The following is a 14,850-nucleotide window of genomic DNA, read 5'->3' as shown; positions in this document are numbered from 1 at the left end:
CACCCCTCCCACCCTATTGAGCTAGCGGTGGGGAGTTGACTGGAGCACTCAACAGGAGTGTATGGTTTATGAAGCTAGAGGTTGCCTCCGCAAGCATGGACGGGTTTAGTGGAGGTGGCTGGGTCAATTGGCCTAACTTTGTACCTGAATTCGAGAGCTGGGTTGGAACGTTTGCTATTTTGCTGTACCGCTTGATTATCGATGACTCGTGCAGTCGCTGTAATTCTTGTGTATATTATTTACTGTGTCTGTTGTTCAACTTTTGCTGCGTTGGTGGTTCAAATAAAATTGGTTTATCAAACAATATATTTATAACTGGAAATGTTTACAACCAAATGTTTCACAGGTACCATTTTTCCATCTTCTTATAACTGCGTCCAAAGATTGTTTTTTTCTAAATTCACAGTAATGCGTTTTTTATGCAGTAAAGAGCCAGCCTATTCAACTAGTTTTGCAGACCAATTGAGGGATAAATTAATCAGTACATGTCATCTGCGTATAACAGTAATGTCGGCAATTGTCCCATTTTTGGAGGATGTGAGTGAACCTCGTCCAATGATTTGCTCAAATCAGAAATGAAAAGATTTAACAAAATTGGGGTGAGTATACATCCTTGTTTTTGAGACCTTGCTCAGTTCTTATTACTGAGGATAAGCCCTTGTTCGCACCAAGGCTCACCTTTGCCCAGGTTTCTGAGTACAAAAGTTGCACAGCTCGTAAACAATTTGCCTTTATTTAGGAATGAGAAACCATTGCTCATGTGACAACAGAAGATCATCCTATTACACTTATTTTAAGTTCCTTTCTGGTAGCAGAATACAACGTGTCTTAGACCTTTATTGTTTATTCTTTTTATAGTGGCTTTACTAGAGCTACAAATGCCTAAAGCTAAGATCTCAGTTCCGGTGTTTGTACAGACTTCAGTACAAATCCAGGAATAAGTTCTAGGGGACATAGTGAATTTGAAATTTAATACCGTCTGAAGAGACCAGATGTCTGAAATTCATATTGTTGGGTAACTACTGCAGAGAATTTGCATTTATCTGAGCCAACAAATGTTAGGGTGTCAGTGGTTCGGTTTCACAACATTTCTGGCCCTTCATGTAAATTAACTGAAACCTCCTCTCCATAGGCACACTTTCATATTTGGAGTTCTTCCCTTTAGACACACATGTACCCCTTTTAATTTCGATTTGGAAGTTCAGCTTTGCGACCCCTGGGACTTGTTTCCCTGGATGTCAATATTTTGATGCACAGGTCCATAGGGGACAACGGAATCACTGTAAACATGTATCTAAAGGTTTTCCAGAGTAGCACTTTCGATTGCTTTCTTTTAGTTTCAATAATGACGCGTAGGCAGATATCCAAGTGGTGATTTGTCAATTCAGCTTATTTCCATTTCCTCATTGCAAGCCCAGTCTGCCTCTAGTCAGAAGTTCTGCTCCTTCTCTCTTTCACACAAATGAGAACAAAATAGTAAAACAGAAGTGCCCAGTTCAAAGATCCATACTACTTCTAGCTCACCAATGGCAGGAATCTTCCCAGGAGGAAACATTCAAAAAGCTGATACTTGTCTATGTTGCGCTGATCAAGGTAATGTATTAGTTGCAACAGAAGAACCTTTGAGAATTTTTAAGGTAAGTTCAGTGATGTGTACGCAATACAACATGCGCTTACTCTCTCTCTCAATACATATGTGCTTATTGCTGAACAAACCTTTTATATTTATGTCCAAAAAACAAAAAAATCTTTCACCGCCAGTTTTGTTCAACTAAACTCCTTTCATCTTGTTGAACACATACTAGAGTTTTCAATCAAATGCTGGCAAACCATGTTAATTTAGTAAATTTACTTTCTTTGGATTTTTTTTCTCTATTCAGGCTTATTCTTTAGTGGATCGAGAGGTTGGATACTGTCAAGGGAGCGCTTTTATTGTTGGACTTCTTCTGATGCAGGTAATATATTCTTAGTTAATGGTATGGTTGTTTACGTATGGGATGACTTGAAGAGATATTAACTTGCATAATTAATTATTGGTTGTGAGATTCAAGTCTTGTTTCTAGGAGTAACCTTTAATAAGATGAAGATAAGTCCCAGCTAATTCATAAACAATTCTCATGTTAAAAAGCATTGGTATTTTTTTTTTAAATTTATATTTGTATTTGATGATTCCATCAAGCAACTACATTGGAGTGGAAAAGCACTCTTTCAATATTGCAATGATACATTGTGCATTCAAGCAAATATTACGTAATATAACTTGGCAGGCGGTCGTCTAAAATAAGTCATTGGGATTGTATCGATTGGGACATCTCCTCACTATCCCCCACATCCATGCCGTAATATTTCACAGAGGGACCCCAGACCTTAGGAAACTTCCTTGGGCATCCTCTAGCTTTGTACCTGACCTTTTCAACTGCCATACACAAGTCCATCCCTGTTTTCCGTTCTCGGAGGGTTGGCTGCTCTGATGCTCCCCAATGTTTGGCCACGTCTCTTTTTGCCACTACCAGGCCCAGGTTGCAGAAAAGGAGCTTGGTCCATGGGACGTTCACGTCTGTGGGTATACTTAGGAGGACATATTTTGGGTCAGCTGGAATGGGTTCCCCCAGTATTGTACCGAACTCCCCCAGTGTATAATTCCATTATGACTGTATGATTGCACAGTCCCAAAGTGTATGCAGGAATGACCCCTTTCCTTCCCTACATCTCAGACAATTGGTTAACTCCGCTCCCCCAAATTTATGCAAGTGGACTCGATCATAATAGACCCTGTGTTAGATCTTGCATTGGGTAAGTCTTAGCATAGACTTAATCGCCACCTGCCCTAGGTGCATCAAGGTCGCCTCCTGGTCTGTCATCTAGTTCACCCACTTTACTTCCCTACTTTTCTCTGAATTTCTTTAGTGAGTCAGGCATGTTGTTGTTAATAGTCTTATATGTCCAGGAAACCACTTTTGCCTCCAATTCCCCCTGAAGTAGTCTGCGCTCAAGAGGTGCATATTCAGGGATGTCATCTATGTCTAGTCCCTATGCATTCCAGGTGAATTTGAGTTGGGTGTATTTAAAGTACTGTGTGTTATTAAGCTGGTAGTCTCACTGGAGGGAGCTAAAAGAAACTAGGTCTCCTTCCTCAAGAGATTTCTCAACCTGGAGATCCTAATCGGGTTCATTGCTCCAAACATTCTTAGTATCCTGATTTCTTTTAGTTGCATCCTACCCACAAGGGTGTCTCCTGGGTGACCCTTGAAGCCCATCCCATGCACCTCCCCGCCTTTTCCCATGCCTCTATCGTCATCGCTTTCTCACACCCTTTCCTCCATAAAAATAGTGTAGGTAGGACCTAGGATGGAACTGGCTTCTTTCCAATGTATAAGTGGGATGATCTCCGGGTGTGCAACCCCATTCATTGACCACTATCAAGAGTGGCGCCCAGTAGTATTTCCGTATACTTGGGAGGGCAGTGCCACCATTGTATTGGTTGTGCTGCTGTGTCCACAGCACCACTCTAGGGTTCCCCTCATTCCATAGCAGTTTCCTCACCTCTCCCTCTATCCTGGTGAAGATCTCATCTGGGACTTTGTAATATTGTTCTGAAGGACATATTGTTTTGGCAGGGTTATCATCTTAAACATAGCCACCCTCCCTATCAGCGTTAGTAGCAATGACCTCCACTGGTCCACAACTCCATGGAACTCTGTCAGCACTCTCCAAAGATTTAGATCGAGGCTGCATTCCCTGTCTGAGGTCACGTATATGACAAGATATTGGAACCCCTCCATATCTATATGTAGGCTCCCTAGAAGATCTAATGAGTCCAGGTCTCTTCCTACGGGCTATAGACTTGATTTGTCCCACTTTGTGTATCCTGCATGGGCACCATATTGTTCGAAGACCCTAAACACTCCTAATAGTGTCTTACTCAGGCAGGTGACATAGAGAAGGATGTAATCCGCATAGAGTGAGATCCTCTCATCTTCCGTTGCCTCCTCCCGTGTAAAATCCTGCAGTATCTGGGTGTACCTGTACTAAGCAATCCGGCGACTCAAGTGTAATAGCCAACAGGAGGGGGGACAAGGGGCAACCCTGTTGCGTACCGCAACCAATAGGGAATTCTGTGGATAACCTCTCATTTACTCGGACTGCAGCCACAGGATTACTATATAACAACGCCATCCAGGCCAGGAATTAGGGACCAAATCTTTTCAGGGCCTGAATCAGGAAGGGCCATTCTGGGTTTTCACTTCATTCTGTGCTTGCATTTGATATTTCTTGCAGAGGACTGCTATCCTACGAATAATTGAGGGGTCTGATCCTGCCCCAGGGAGCCCATCTAACTTCACTAGACGCCTTTCCATTTACTCTATTTCCCGTTGCTTCCTCTTCTTTTTATGTGCAATAATAATCTGTGCTCTGTCTCTAAGTACTGTTTTTTAGGCCCCCCAACGGGTGACCCCAGAGTCTACTGAGTTTTTGTTTTCTGTAAAATACAGCTCTGTGTCTATCCTAAGTTCTCATGAGACTGCCTCATCCCTCAGCTCCTTGGCATTCAACCTTCATCCCACGCCCGGGCATCGAGGCGTGTCCTGAATGTGAGCCAGAGGAGCGAATGTCAGACAGACCTGTGGCCAGATATGCAGCCGAAAACTTTGGAATGTGGAGCAAAACATTTTGAATCCTGATTTTCACTTACATTTTAAGGAATTGCAGTATATATACAATACTGTTGTAGATCATCTTTTAAAAGTGGTTAGTTGATGTTGTGGCGTTCCTACTCCATGGAGAGATAACCAGCTGCTTTCTACTTTAGGATTTGCCACGATTACCCAAGGCCCCTTCTGGGAGATGGGTGTCACTTTACTCTTTAGTTCATTCAAGAGCTAGAGTCTTTAGCCCCTAACTAATACAAATTAAATTGCTGACATTTGAGAAGTGGGTCTCCAGCTACATATTGCTTCTTTGATGTGCTTTTGATCACATTATCTGTTTGCATCATTCATACACACACCTCCCTTAATGGCTCCATGGTCATCTTGCTTGTTTTAGCTGGCACAGTAGTCTTTAATTGGTTTCTTGAGTGAATTATTTACTTTGTGTACAATCCCTCACTTAACAAACCTAACCGAAGAGCAGTATTGTGCACTCAGTATTAGAGATGCTTTTGAGTGACGAGAGCCCTCACGACGTCTGATCTGGAGAAGAGTAGACCTCTCCATATCACTGCTCCTCAAGGACCACTTGAGAACATTTACAACATCCATTCATTAATGTAATTATTTTCTTGACTTGCGCGAAACATTTGAATTAGCGAGTGTGCCTTTCATACAAGCAATGTCTCAAATCTTTTCAAGTGCTCCTTATTTGCACTTGAGATGCTGAGGCATTCCCCCTGCAGGCTTCTGTTGTTTTTAAAATGAGACCGCAGGCAGGTCTTGTACTCAGCACTTGACCTAACTACTCATGAATTAAAATCTACTTCTCAGTTCACTAGACAAAGCCATTGTCAAAGTTCCCACCACAACACAGAGCTCACCCAGGAAGACCCATCTTTTCGGCCCATTACCGTTTCACTCTTTGTTGCTATCAGTCAAATAACATGCCTGGGATCGGCAGTGGTGGTAGTTTGTGGATTTGTAGTTGAACCAAATATTATACATTTATTTTAATATATGTCATTAGCAAAACAAATGAGATAAAACGACCATTGTTACAGTGTCTGAGTATACATCCACAATGCACAGGTCTTGTACACGAGCTCAGGGCAACAATGTTGTAGAATGATATGGCAGGTTTGATTTGCCCTTCAATGCCTTTTGTTCGTAGGCCCCCTCATCATATTTTTAAAACCAGACTTGAAACGTTCTTAGAAATATACTATATTTTAACCTTAATTTTAAGGTGATTGTGTGCCATCATCGAACACGAATGATTAAAAAACGTTTGTTGCATCATACGCTATTTTTTGTATTAAATCAAAGATAGTTACAATTTCCAAAAAACTGTATTTTCATTGGCTTTAAGCAAGTAAATATTTCTCAAAGGAATCGTAGTTAGAATCTGCTGACACTTCTACAGATGACACACCTATTATTGTACCTCGATTTCATATATACTGTGATGACCACAAAGCCACAGCAAGCTTTGGCAGAGCCAATAGGTCTTGCCTATGCAAGAGCCTGTTGGCTTTGCCAATGTGTTTTAGCCATGTTGTACACCAGCGTGGATGCTTTTCAGCATGGCTAAAAGTTAGTGGCATAGAGGAGAGTGGTGTGGATTAGAGTGGTGTGTGGAGGGGCATAGAGTGGAGTAGAGCAGATTAGAGTGGGGTGGTATAGAGTGGCTTGGAGTAGAGTAGAGGGTAATAGTGTGTCATGGAGTGTCGTGGCATAGAGTAGAGTGTCATGAAGTGGTGTAAAGTGGAGTAAAGGTTTGTGGAGTGGAGTGGTGTGGAGTGAAGGAGCATAGAGTGGACTACAGTGTCGTAGAGGGAAGTAGAGTTCAGTGGAGGTACGTAAAGTGGAAAGTCTTGGAGTAGAGTGACCTAGAGTTAAGTGTTGCAGGGTGGCATGGTATAGCGTAGAGTGGAGTAAAGTGTCAGAGTGGAGTGTCATGGAGGGTTATAGTGTGTCATGGCATAGAGTGTCTTGAAGTGGGATAGAGTGGAGTGTCATGGTGTGACGTAAAGTGTTGTAGAGTACAGTGGGATAGAGTGGAGGAGCATAGAGTAGAGAGAGGTAGAGGAGTGGAGTGGAGTGGAGTGGAGTGGCATAGAGTATAGTGGAATAGAGTGGAGTGGAGTGGCATAGAGTATAGTGGAATAGAGTGGAGTGGCATAGAGTATAGTGGAATAGAGTGGCCTAGAATGAAGTGGTGCAGGGTGGCATGGAGTAGCGTTGAGTAGAGCGGTGTAGAGTGGAGTAGTGTTATGTATTGGAGGGTTGTGGAATCGAGTGGTATGGCGTATCGTAGAGTGGAATAAAGTGCCATAGAGTGGAGTGACGTAGAGTGGGTGGCATATAGGGGAGGGTCGTAGAGTGGAGTATGCATGGTGTGGTAGTGCACTACCATTACAGACAACACTTTTTCAATTGAAATGACTGTTACATTTGTACAGACATACAGTTTTATCAATAATATACAGCGCACAAACGATAATGTGTGGAAATGGCATTACCTAGTGTTTTGATTGTATTAAAATATTACAAAAAAATGTACTTCATTTGTGCTTTCCGAATTGTGAAATACTTGCACAGCTCATTTACAGGCATTTAAATATTGTTGTGTGCTAGAAAAAAAATCCTTTCATTTCACACCCCTAGATTGCCAAATAAATCCTCTCACTTTGAAGCCAGAGAAAGAAAAGTAAACACTAAGCTTCCTCGGAAGACAGAGCCTGACATTTGACCTCTGTCTTTGAATGCACAGCAGATATAACAAGATAAGAACAAAATTTAAAGGCTTGTGTACTGAAAGCGAGCACTCGTGGATGAATACAGTAAACCATCTTTGCTCCATGGGAGGGACAAAGACATGCTGAAAAGCCTAAAACAAATAAAGTCATCAAATAGAAAACAAGCAAATGTGAGTTACAATCCACAAAGCCAATGGTAAGCAATGGGCGGAATGCATTCTTAGGTCTACTTTCAGAATGTCCCCAAGAAGTCTTTAGAAAACAGACAGCTGTGCTGTTTGGGGGCTTTGACCTAAAAAGTGCTAGAACTCTAATTCAGCTCACAGAACATGTTGGCACTGGGAGGCATGCAGATGCTGTACCAAAGAGCTGTAGGACCCTTCACTTTCTTAGATAATATGCTGAATATCTAGGGTAAAGCATCTGTTGTCCTTGTTATAGAAGGCCATAATAATGTTCTTCTTCTTGGTTTAGGCACATATTTAGTGTATTTCAGTCTGTAAATTGTTTTAAATTATGCGATTCATTAAAGCTCTTTTTAAAATACCTGCCAATTTCATCACATTGGGCTGGTGTTCTGGTAAAGTAAAGCCTTATAGGAAGAGATGGTTATTCAAATAAATTGCATTTTTTGTTTTATAAGCCAATACTTCACTTTTTTTTTAACAAGCCGCACAGTCCCTTGATATGCAAGCAAACACAAATGATTATTCATTGTATATATATGTAGCAATGCATTATTTTACTAGTGCACATTGAGTGCTAAAACATTAACTAAAACACAGTTTAATGTATTACAAAAGCACTTGAGAACTATACTAGTACAAGCATTGGCAAAGCCAATAAGTATCTCCTGTGGGACCTATTGGCGTTGGCAATGATTTTTTAGCAATGCTGTACAGCATCCCGATGCTGTGCAACGTGGCTAAAGAAGAATAAAAAACAAGCCTATGACGTGGCCGCTGGTGCCCTTTAATTGTTTAGGCGCACACACCTACAAAATAATGTGGGTGCTTTGTTTTCTTCTTATTTACTGATCCAAGTTGCATCTGTAAATAAAAAGAACTCCCCAACTTTTTTTTTTTTTTAACACGAGTGTGAGAATCACGAAGGAAAACAGGGAGCGCTTGGGGTAAGCAAAACAGAGGGCACACAGATGTCGGGAAGCCCTGTGGCAAGCAATGGAAGGTGGGGCTGTGAAAAGCAAATGGGCTAGAGAGCAGCGTGGACTGGAGGGAGAAGCACATGGGCAATTACGCAGCACAGGGGCGCAACACAAGAAGAGAAGCACACAAGGGCACTTATAACTGAGAGGGGTAGTAGAGACGCACCCAGGAGAGAAACCTACAAGGGAGAAGCACACAAGGGAGACAGCTGGAAAACACATGCACTCTTATGGAATGCTTAACCCATTTGAAAATAGTACTACCTGAAAAGCAGTGATTTGAACGACACAAGTAATGCATCCATTTTCCAGGGCAGGGACAGACCCACAATGGATAAGGGAAGCCATAGAAAAAGAAGCAGGCAAATAAGAGTTTTACAGGGAGGCTTTACTGTCAGACAGCAGCGCTGTCTGGTAGGCTCGACCTAAAAAATGGAAAGTGGAAGTAATATGTGCAGTAGCGGCTCCTACTGGACTTGGGTGGTGAGGCGGCAAGTGCTGGGGGGTGGGGGGGAGAAAGATAAAAGCACTTACCTGGCTACTGCCGGCCTTCGCCTCTCCTCCGTCCTCTTCATCATCTTCCTGTCCTGTCCAGCAGGAAGCTCCCAGGCTCCCCTAAGCCAATCACAATGCTGCTGTCACCATGACAGCAGCATCATGATTGGTCTGAGCGCCGTGGTTCGGCATTCAGACGGGGATTGGGTGGCTGTGCATGTTTTCCACCAGGCTGTGCATTATAGCCTGATGGGGAACATGCAAAGTGCATACAACTGTTTGGCCAGCTCAAGACGGCCGGCCAAACCGTCATGCGCACTTGGAGAGTACCATCACTCCTCTCCCCTGTTCTGGCCAGCTCCGCCCCTCATGAAAGTGAGCCACTGCAGTAGGGAAAATAAAATTATAATAGCGTTACGTTATTCTCATTTTATTTTTCCTATTAAATGTAAATGTTGTAGACTTGTAAAGCGCACAGCTGCCCCAGCAACGGGGCGTCCCGGCGCTGTGAGATGGTCCCTTTCTGGGTATCTCCAAGGTGAAACCAGGCATCCCCGGCGTCTGTGTTGAACAGTAGGGCGAGGCTCCTCTGCCTTGGTTGAGGAGCCGCAGCTGTGTGTTATGTTAGTCTGGCCTTCAGGAAAGAGAATTTAATTATTATGGGAAATGGAGCTCAGTTTTAATGTCTCCAAAGTTAATATTCATTTTTGTTACTCGAGCAAAACTACATCTTGTTTCAAAAATGACTTTACTTATTTTAAAATATGCTCTGAACTACTTAACTTTGAATGTAATAATTTTTAACGGATATGTATGTCTATACTATACAGACGTGATACACAAGTGATTCTTTATAGACTTATTATTTGGTTTGGTTTTGTTAAAATGGAATAATTTGAAAATAAAGTTGGCAAAAATGTCTAATTACTGCATTGTCTGGAGTGTCCAAGTATCCCCCGTTTTGGGTTCAAAACTAGTATTTTAAACATGCGTTCTCATGAAAAGGGCTTCATGCTCCTCTTAAAAGTGTGCTGCAGCGTCTCACGATTGGGGAAGGTTTCGAATTTGCATCAACAAAAAGCACAGTAGCTTAGCACAGGACTTCACTCATTTACTGGAAAATTATGTAAATTCCGACCGCATAAGCCCAGCAACATGTTGCCCATTAGTGCGCCTGGTTTATTCTTTTTTAATGCCGAATTTCAGCACTCGTGATATTTATGTAGAGCCCGCAGGATCTTGTAGTATAAATCAGAGTTTTGCGTTCTAAAAAGAAATCTTGTGGCACCCATGCATGTTTGCAGTGCAGACTCCCCCAAAGTCCCAAACGAGAACCCATTCTTTCTCTACAAACACATACTTGGCGTCCCCGGGGCGCCACATATCCCCAAAACAAACTGACCCTAGGATCCTGCTGCGTCACCACTCCCCAGACACACACCCACGTCAACTGTCCTGAACATAAATACAGACCCACAACCCCACCATACTCATAAACACGTGCACGTTTGGTGCTAGCCCCCTTATACCTAGTGTCCAATCCATCTTCTGTCCAACAACGAAAGACAATTCCGTGCTGCAGACCTTCCTACTTCCCCAAATCCAAAACCTCATATTGGTGCCCTGCACAACCCCCTAACACCATATCCACTATACCTGCCCCATGTCCCAACAGAAGAAGTCCATACCTAGTGTTCTGATGTCTCCCTCTCTGGAGTGTCCTGGGCCATACTTTTCACTCTGGCTCCACCGAAGCACAAACCCATACCTTTTTTATGTAGGCTAAAAAGGTAAAGTGTAGGCAGTAACGTAGAACGAATAGGAGACCTAGATCTCATTGTTTTCCTTGCACAACGTGCTGTTTGAGTTGCCCAATTAAAAGTTAATTTTAGTGCATTTAATCGTATTTAAATGCTTCCGAAATTATATAATCAAAATTGCTAATCAATATCGCTCCTATTATCCTGTCACTCCTATTATCGTATCCTCCCTCCACCCCGTAGGTGGAGGGAGGGTGACTAATTGATGCTTCTTCCGCATGCTGTGGGCTATCTTTATTTTTCTTCTCTTTCTCACCGGCATAGGTGGAGGCGCCATTTTGGTTTAGGGCTCACTTCATTTTTCAAGGGGGCGGAGCATTGGCACTCTAAAACCAGGACAGTGGCCCAGCCGCGCAGCGGGCGCACAAAAGGCAAGCCCATCTGCGCCCGTCAGCGTCCAGCGCCAGCCACTATACCCAAATTAAGTTAGATCTATGCTATGCTTCAGAGGCACTGACCGCTCTTAGCCAGCTTGTTTATCGTGACTGGTTGTGAGCAATAATATTGCTTCTTTTACCTGTTACTCATTTGGTTGGGGTAGAAAAGGATAGTTCTCGTAACATACAATTGCCTCTGACAGCTGCTAATGGGAATAGAGCGATTTTGGCCTTTCTTCTTATTGTACGCTCGCTGCAGAAACATGCTATAAACATATTTGATATATTGCAATGTGACTTGCCTGATGTTTATTTCATGGCAGAGACCTGGCTTTCTAGCTTCTTTTCCCCTGCGCTGGCCATGGCTGTTCCCCCTGTATATTAAATTCAATGTCTGAACCAACCTTGTGGGAGCGTCAGAGGCATTGCTATTGCCTTTAAACAGAAATATACCTGCTCAGTTTTTGAGCTCAATTAACTGAATGGTGCGGAAGTTTTAGGCTTCTGCCTCACCTTAACCCCACAGCAGTCTGTGGGTGGCGTTCTTGTATATGGATCCCCCTGCCCGAGCATCTGCTTTGGGTGATGCCCTCTCTCGCTGGGCAATAAAGTACTCTCACTTTCTAGTACTGGGAGATTTTAACATTCATAGGGACGATTTGACTAACTAGGACTCAATACGTGAACGGGATACTTTTCTTTCCCTTAACCTGACTTATTTCATTACCCAACCAACGCATTAAACGGGTCATTCATTTGACTTGTTGCTTTCTAGCCAAAAGCTGTCCATAGGGGACCCTCTTCCGCTGCTTTGGATTGACAATTATTTGATAATATTTTGTTGGGCAGCTTATTACGGTCAATGACTCCTCTATATCTTCAAACAGAGCAGCTTTTCCTTTTAGGTCCTATACATTTGTTTTAAATAGTACCCTTTTGGCCTCGCTTAGCATGTCTACGTCAAAGTTCACTGGTAATATTGAAGTAGACTCTGGTATGCTGGACTGCTGGATACTTGAATCAGTTAATTAGTTGGCCCCGCCCAAGATCAAAAGAAAGACTAGAAGTAGACCTTCTTCTCCCTGATTCACTGAAGCTCTGTCTGATGAACAGAAACATTGTAAAAAGGCTGAAAGAGAGTGGCGCTAGGAGTATAATCTGAGAAACGAGGCTTACCAGCTAGCACTAAGGAAATATCATGGCCTGCTCAAAAGTGCTAAAAAGGATTATCTTGATAGCATGATTGAAAATGCAGGCAATAAGACTCACAAAGTATTTAAGAACGTGAACAGCTATATGTCCCCAGTAGCTTGCTCCAGAGAAGTTCCTCAATCTATTGAATGGTGTAACAAGTTGCCTACCCTTTTTCAGGAGAAAATTATGAATATCCAATTAAGCCTTGCTCGTTCCTTGCCGGAGCCTAGTCGCTCCCTTCCTTAGGAGAGGCGGCCATCGGAGACAGGGTGCTCCCTCTCATCCTTTGAACCCATCTCCTGTGAGGAATCTCTAACAGCCATTTTATATCTTAAATCGCGTCCTCCCGCCAATCCCTGGCCCACTAGTGTTCTAGTTATGACGGCACAGTCAATTAATCCATGGGTGAACAACCAATTGAATGAGTCACTGACCACTGTGAAAGTCCCCAGAGACTGGAAGCAGGCTAAGATTCTCCCGCTTCTGAAGAAGCCTTCAGCTGACCATAATTTGCCCAGCAACTATTGGCCCATCTCCCTGCTGCCTGCAGTCTCCATGATAATGGAAAAATCAGGCAACTCTCTTAAGCACAGAGACAGCCTTACCAGAGGTGGGTGAGGAAATCAAATGCACATTGGATGTCAAGGGCAGGGCGGTGCTGATCTGGTTAGATCTGTCTGCCGCCTTTGATACGTTTCCCCCATTCCTTCCTCCTAGACAGTCTTGCGAGGGTTGGAGTGAAGTGTCTTGCCCTTAGCTGGCTAGCCTTCTTTTTAGACATCCGAGAACAGTAGGTTTGGCTGCCCCTGTCTGCCTCTGGCAACAGGACTATTTCAGTCAGAGTTCCGCAGGGCTCTGCCCTTAGCCCTACATTGTTTAATGTTTACCTTAACCCACTTTCTCCAAAATTGTTGAGTCATTTGGTGCTAAGATTGTGTCATATGCAGACGACACACACTTTCTCTTCTCCTTTAAGGAGGGGGAGGATGTGGCTTTTGACTATTAAATCGAGCCTTAAAGCAGTGTTTGCCTGGCTACATCAGAAACAGTTGATGTGCAACACTGACAAAACCGAAATTAGCACCTCTGCGCCCTCATGCTGGTCTGCTTGCTGGTCAGATGGCTCCGTCCCACCTGTATCTTATACAGACACAGTCAGGAACCTGGGAGTTAAGTTTTACAGGTGCCTGTCTTTCTTATCCCAGATTAGCGCATTGACTGGTATGTGCTTTGGTGTATTAAGGGCTCTGAAATAGTTTCTATTTTTTCTATCCTTCACTACCAGGAAAACAGTTATCCAGGCTCTGATAACATCGCACCTCGATTATGCTAATGCCTTTGTATCTTGGCCTACCAGAACATGCTATCCATAGACGGTAAGTGGTGCAAAACGCTGCGGTGCACCTCTTACTGAAACTACAGAGGTGAGCGAGGATCTCTAGTCCTCTTTCCTCTTTGCACTGGCTCCCAGTAAGGAAGAGAATTCTGTTCAAAACTTTGGTGCTGATTTTTCGTGCTCTCCACAATATTGGTCCATGCTATCTGGCTGTCTGTATTCGTTTCTACAATCCTGCGAGGAGCCTCCAGTCTTTACATCTGCCTTTGGCCAGAGTGCTGAGAGTGAGACTGTCAAGGATTGGCGGGCGCTCCTTTTCCTTGTTAGGGCCATCTGCATGGAACTCTCTTCCAATGCATCTTAAGACCAGAAACTTCGGACCCTGCTTTCAGGAAGGGATTTAAAACTTGGTTATTCACTCTGTAAATTGGCTTGCTTTTGGATTAGCATCAGGGCACACCTAAGAGGATCTGTGTGCTTTATAAATTTGCTTAATCATTTCATATCTTCTTCACAGATCCTCTGCGCAACCTTTAAAATCACCCCTCTTTTTTAAACAAAAAACACTACTCATGCAAAACAACTCCGCTATAGACATTTTCTCTGCATCTTTATCCTCAAACACTCCTTCCACCATCCCAAAACATAACCCTATCCCTACTGGACTGCTCCCATCCCTTCCAGACCACACCCTACCTGGCATGCTGCCTCACACCCCTTCCTTCAGATATACTTCCTTGACCGGTGTCTTGCCTCTCCAAAATGGCTTTCCGTTTTTTGTAGTTGTTGTGGCGCACATGATGTGCATTGTAGCAATGTCCTCTATGCCAGGGAACAGGAGCAGAGAACTGCTTGTCAGGCTTTACCCTAGCCTAACAGACACATAAATACCTGTCTGGAGGGTGAGTGAGGGATTCCTGCCTGCCTTTTTGAATTCTTGCCCTTTTTATTAAATGCAGGCATCACACAAACACCAGAAAAGATGCCTTTTTTTTAAAGCAAATTTGTTTGCGGTTGGCTGGTAGAAAAAACAATGGTAGCCATTTCACAAT

At 43.2% G+C, this 14,850-nt stretch overlaps 1 protein-coding gene across 4 annotated transcripts in view; it reads left to right on the top strand.

The window, feature by feature from the left end:
- EVI5 (ecotropic viral integration site 5) overlaps positions 1-14,850 on the top strand; it is a 1,102,294-nt gene that overhangs the window by 400,160 nt on the left and 687,284 nt on the right. For all 4 annotated transcript variants that reach the window (XM_085602190.1, XM_085602187.1, XM_085602191.1 and 1 more), the window contains one exon: positions 1,881-1,955. In XM_085602190.1, coding sequence (XP_085458316.1) covers positions 1,881-1,955 — 75 coding nt within the window. The remainder of the gene's footprint in view (positions 1-1,880; positions 1,956-14,850) is intronic.

This window comes from Triturus cristatus, chromosome 4_2 (genome assembly GCF_964204655.1).
Source record: "Triturus cristatus chromosome 4_2, aTriCri1.1, whole genome shotgun sequence".
In the NCBI taxonomy this organism is placed as follows: domain Eukaryota; kingdom Metazoa; phylum Chordata; class Amphibia; order Caudata; family Salamandridae; genus Triturus; species Triturus cristatus.
This window is presented reverse-complemented; position numbering and strand designations above follow the sequence as displayed.